This window comes from Megalobrama amblycephala, linkage group LG1 (assembly GCF_018812025.1).
Source record: "Megalobrama amblycephala isolate DHTTF-2021 linkage group LG1, ASM1881202v1, whole genome shotgun sequence".
NCBI classification, from domain to species: Eukaryota; Metazoa; Chordata; class Actinopteri; order Cypriniformes; family Xenocyprididae; genus Megalobrama; species Megalobrama amblycephala.
The window spans coordinates 43,613,613-43,617,047 of record NC_063044.1 but is presented as its reverse complement, the minus strand read 5'-3'; the positions used below and the strand labels follow the sequence as shown (position 1 = coordinate 43,617,047).

The 3,435-nt window shown below is 35.2% G+C and overlaps 1 protein-coding gene across 1 annotated transcript; it reads left to right on the top strand.

The window, feature by feature from the left end:
- Window positions 1–1,360: 1,360 nt before the first annotated feature.
- On the top strand, window positions 1,361–2,588 carry LOC125270665 (D-galactoside-specific lectin-like). The gene is made up of 6 exons (XM_048194521.1): window positions 1,361–1,511; window positions 1,603–1,626; window positions 1,710–1,775; window positions 1,932–2,064; window positions 2,198–2,307; window positions 2,450–2,588. The coding sequence occupies exons 1-6, from the start codon at window positions 1,421–1,423 to the stop codon at window positions 2,476–2,478; spliced, it is 453 nt and encodes a 150-aa protein (XP_048050478.1). The 5' UTR covers window positions 1,361–1,420; the 3' UTR covers window positions 2,479–2,588.
- Window positions 2,589–3,435: the final 847 nt, after the last annotated feature.

Here is a 3,435-nt window from a genome sequence, read left to right as displayed (position 1 = left end):
AGCTGCTGTGCTATTTTTGTTGTAAACGCATATTACTCAGACTCATTAGAGGGTGAAAACAACGCAACAGAAGCATGTTGGAGGCTTGATATGAAAGTTTAAAGTCTTTGGTTTTGTATGCAGAAAGAATTTTTGTGCTACCTATATGGATTCAATTTTTATTGGCTTTTAAAGAGAGACACGCAAATGGGAGTTTTATTTTATAAGGCGCGCTAGTCTGACAGGAGGATGGCTGGACCGATCGCGTGCCTGTCAGTCGAAACGGGGCTTCCCATTGTTAAAAATCAGCATTTAGGTCAGTGTGTTTACATTTCTAAGCTTTTTGATTGGTTCTATACAACGTGTAACACCATATTTGTAGAGCAGAGATAATGACTTTCAGGGAATACCGGGAAATGCTCATAAGTGACGAGAGGAGTTGAGAAGTTCATTTCCAGCGAATTTAGTAAAACCATGTCAAATTTAATAGCCATTTAAATACCTTTACTCGATTATCTGGACTACGAAACTTTGGGAGATTATTTTTGAAAGTCTGTTCTTTGAAATTAGCTTTAGGGTTAGGGTTAATCTCAATTAGTTTTTCCACATTATTGGCCCATATCTTAAAATAGAACGTTGCGACTTCCGACTCATTTCGCCAGATCGGGTCACATATATATATCAAGCGGAAGAAAAAAAACCTCTTCATCCTGTTCAAAAGTTTTCACCCCCCGACTCTTAATGCATTGTGTTTCCTTCTGGAGCATCAGTGAATGTTTGAACCTTTTTTAATAGTTGAGTTTGAGTCCCTCAGTTGTCCTCAGTGTGAAAAGACGGATCTCAAAATCATTCAGTCACTGCTGTAAAGGGTTCAAATATGCTAAAGATGGTGGAAAACTGAAGAATCTGGAGAAGCTGGAGGATTTTTCTGAAGAACAGAGCTCAGTTTAACTGCTCAGGACAAACAAGAGACTCATGAACAACCATCACAAAACACACAGACAGTCGTGGATCATCCAGGTAACCACACACAGTACTGAGAATCAATGGATCACAAACTTTTGAATGGGGCCATTTTAATAAATTCAGCTATTTTGTTGTCTTGTGAACTAAATGCAAACATCTTTTATGTAAAATATCTTATTTAGGACAGTACTAAATAAAAAATAACATGCATTTTGTATGATCTCTCTTATTTTGTTAAGTTTTTGCACATTTGCACAGATTCTGCTAGTGGTTCACATACTTTTTCATAATGGTGTTGATGGAATTCAGCGCTTTAATATTGTGTCAAATCCATGCAGTTGTTATCAGAAAAATAAGTACTTTTGTTTTTTAGAATTTTGCTTGTTTTGAAATTTCTGAGATAATAAACTCCCATTTCCGCATCGGTTATCTACAGTAAACAAATGATAATGTGTCTGTGTCTGCTATAAAAACCATGCTCCCATGTTCCTCCTCAAGAGATTTCCTGAGTTTCCCTTTGGTTCACACCTTCAACATGCTGACGCTAAAGCTAAGCGGGATCCTTTGTAAGTAATGATTTAGAATCGACTCAACTGACATGATTTCAACTGTTCAATTCAGTGTTTCAGTTTGTTTCTGTTTGACTTTGATTTTCAGTGCTGCTGATCCTGTGCCAACATGGTAAGAACGGCAATCGATTAAACATTTTCAAGTACAGAACTACATTATTTTATTTCAAGTAATTGTAATATATCATCTTGTAGGTTTACCCTCTGCAGGACTAGAAGCATTTGTGATCTGTGAAGGAGAAAGTTGGACCCTCAGATGTAGTGAGTAATTCAGTAGTTTTTAAGTTATATTTCTGTGTCTAAACAGGACAGAATGAGAGAGACATGAAGCAGTGGAAGAGAATTTCAAGCGTGAGTGATCTTAAACTTTACCACAATTCTCAAGACCACAGTTTTCTTTGTTTTTACGTGTATCAGGTCAGGGATCAATAAGGGTTGTTGATGCCACCTACGGACGGAGCAATAGCAAAACATGTTCTGAGGGGCTTCCACCTTCCTCGACCTCAAATACGAACTGCAGAGCACCAGTCACCCATATAGTTTCATTTCGGTAAGACTGACAGATAACAGTAAAATGTTTACATTTCATTTCATGTATTTTACAAGAGCAAGGAAGATGTAATTCTTATGTCTTTGGTGCATTAAATCTATTAAGTACTTATTATTTTCTGTCCATGAATCAGGTGCGATGGACAAACGAGTTGTGTTGTTCCTGCATCAAACTCACTTTTCCCTGATCCTTGTCCTGGAACTCATAAATACCTGGTTGCGACTTATGAATGTGAGACACGAAGTAAGCCATTTGTTTATGCAATTTTCATCCTAAATTTTGAAGTTTAATTGAATTATTAATCTTGACATTCTTTAGCTTTATACAAAGTATGTTGACGATAATAAATAATAATCTTTGTTTCCTTTTGTTTTTACTTTATAAGGTGCATCGCAAAACCATCTTGTCAACTAAGTGCTTCAAACCCTGATCCATGTCAGCTGTCAATATCTGGAAGTGACTTACAGCTGTAAATAATATTATTTTTGCAGCCGTATTTTATGTTTTGTGTGTTATATATGAAAATGATCGCTATCATAGATGTTAGATGCTGCTTTATAATATTGTTTTTGGTTTATCCAGTCACTCCTCAGCGAAACAATACATTGAAATATGGGGTTCACAATAAAATAAAAAATTCATAACAAACCTAATTGTACAACTTCCATATATTTTTTGGAAAGCTTTAATAATCATGTATCAACAAATGAGAATAATGGGAAACATCCTGATCCTAAAATGCTTTATTTTTGTAAATGCATGTCATGACTTTCTTTTGATTTTGAGGTGATTTTCTCTCATAAAAATGTTAGACACTATTATATCTATGTAAATGTATGAAATAATGTTTATATGACTATAATGTTTATCATATTAATGGAAAACAATCATGTGATCTGGTGAGAAAACAACTCAAATTCTTGTAGAATAATCTATAAAATGCAAGAGTTGTCTTCATTTCAGTTTTTATATTTTCTTTAATATGGTTTTGTAACCATTTGAATTGTAAAGATCACTATACATAATGTGTAAAGAATGTCGTAAAAAATTTAAATATACTATAAAGCTATTCTGACTTCAGTTTTATTGACAGCCACACACATACTGTATATATACCATCAAGATCATGTTCAAAAATAACCCAGCTATCAGGAGTTAAAGTCGCACATGCGCAATAGAAAGCCAAAACGCTATTGCCGTTCCATCAGCAGCTGCTGCTTTAAGACTCCCTACTGACACATGTTTGTATTCTACATCTACATTAACTACTACAAACACGTGCTCACCAGCAGTAGGAATGCATAACGCTTCAAATCTTCTCCCAAAACCATCAGAGAAATGCTAGCACCTCCTGGTGAAGAAGATCTGCAA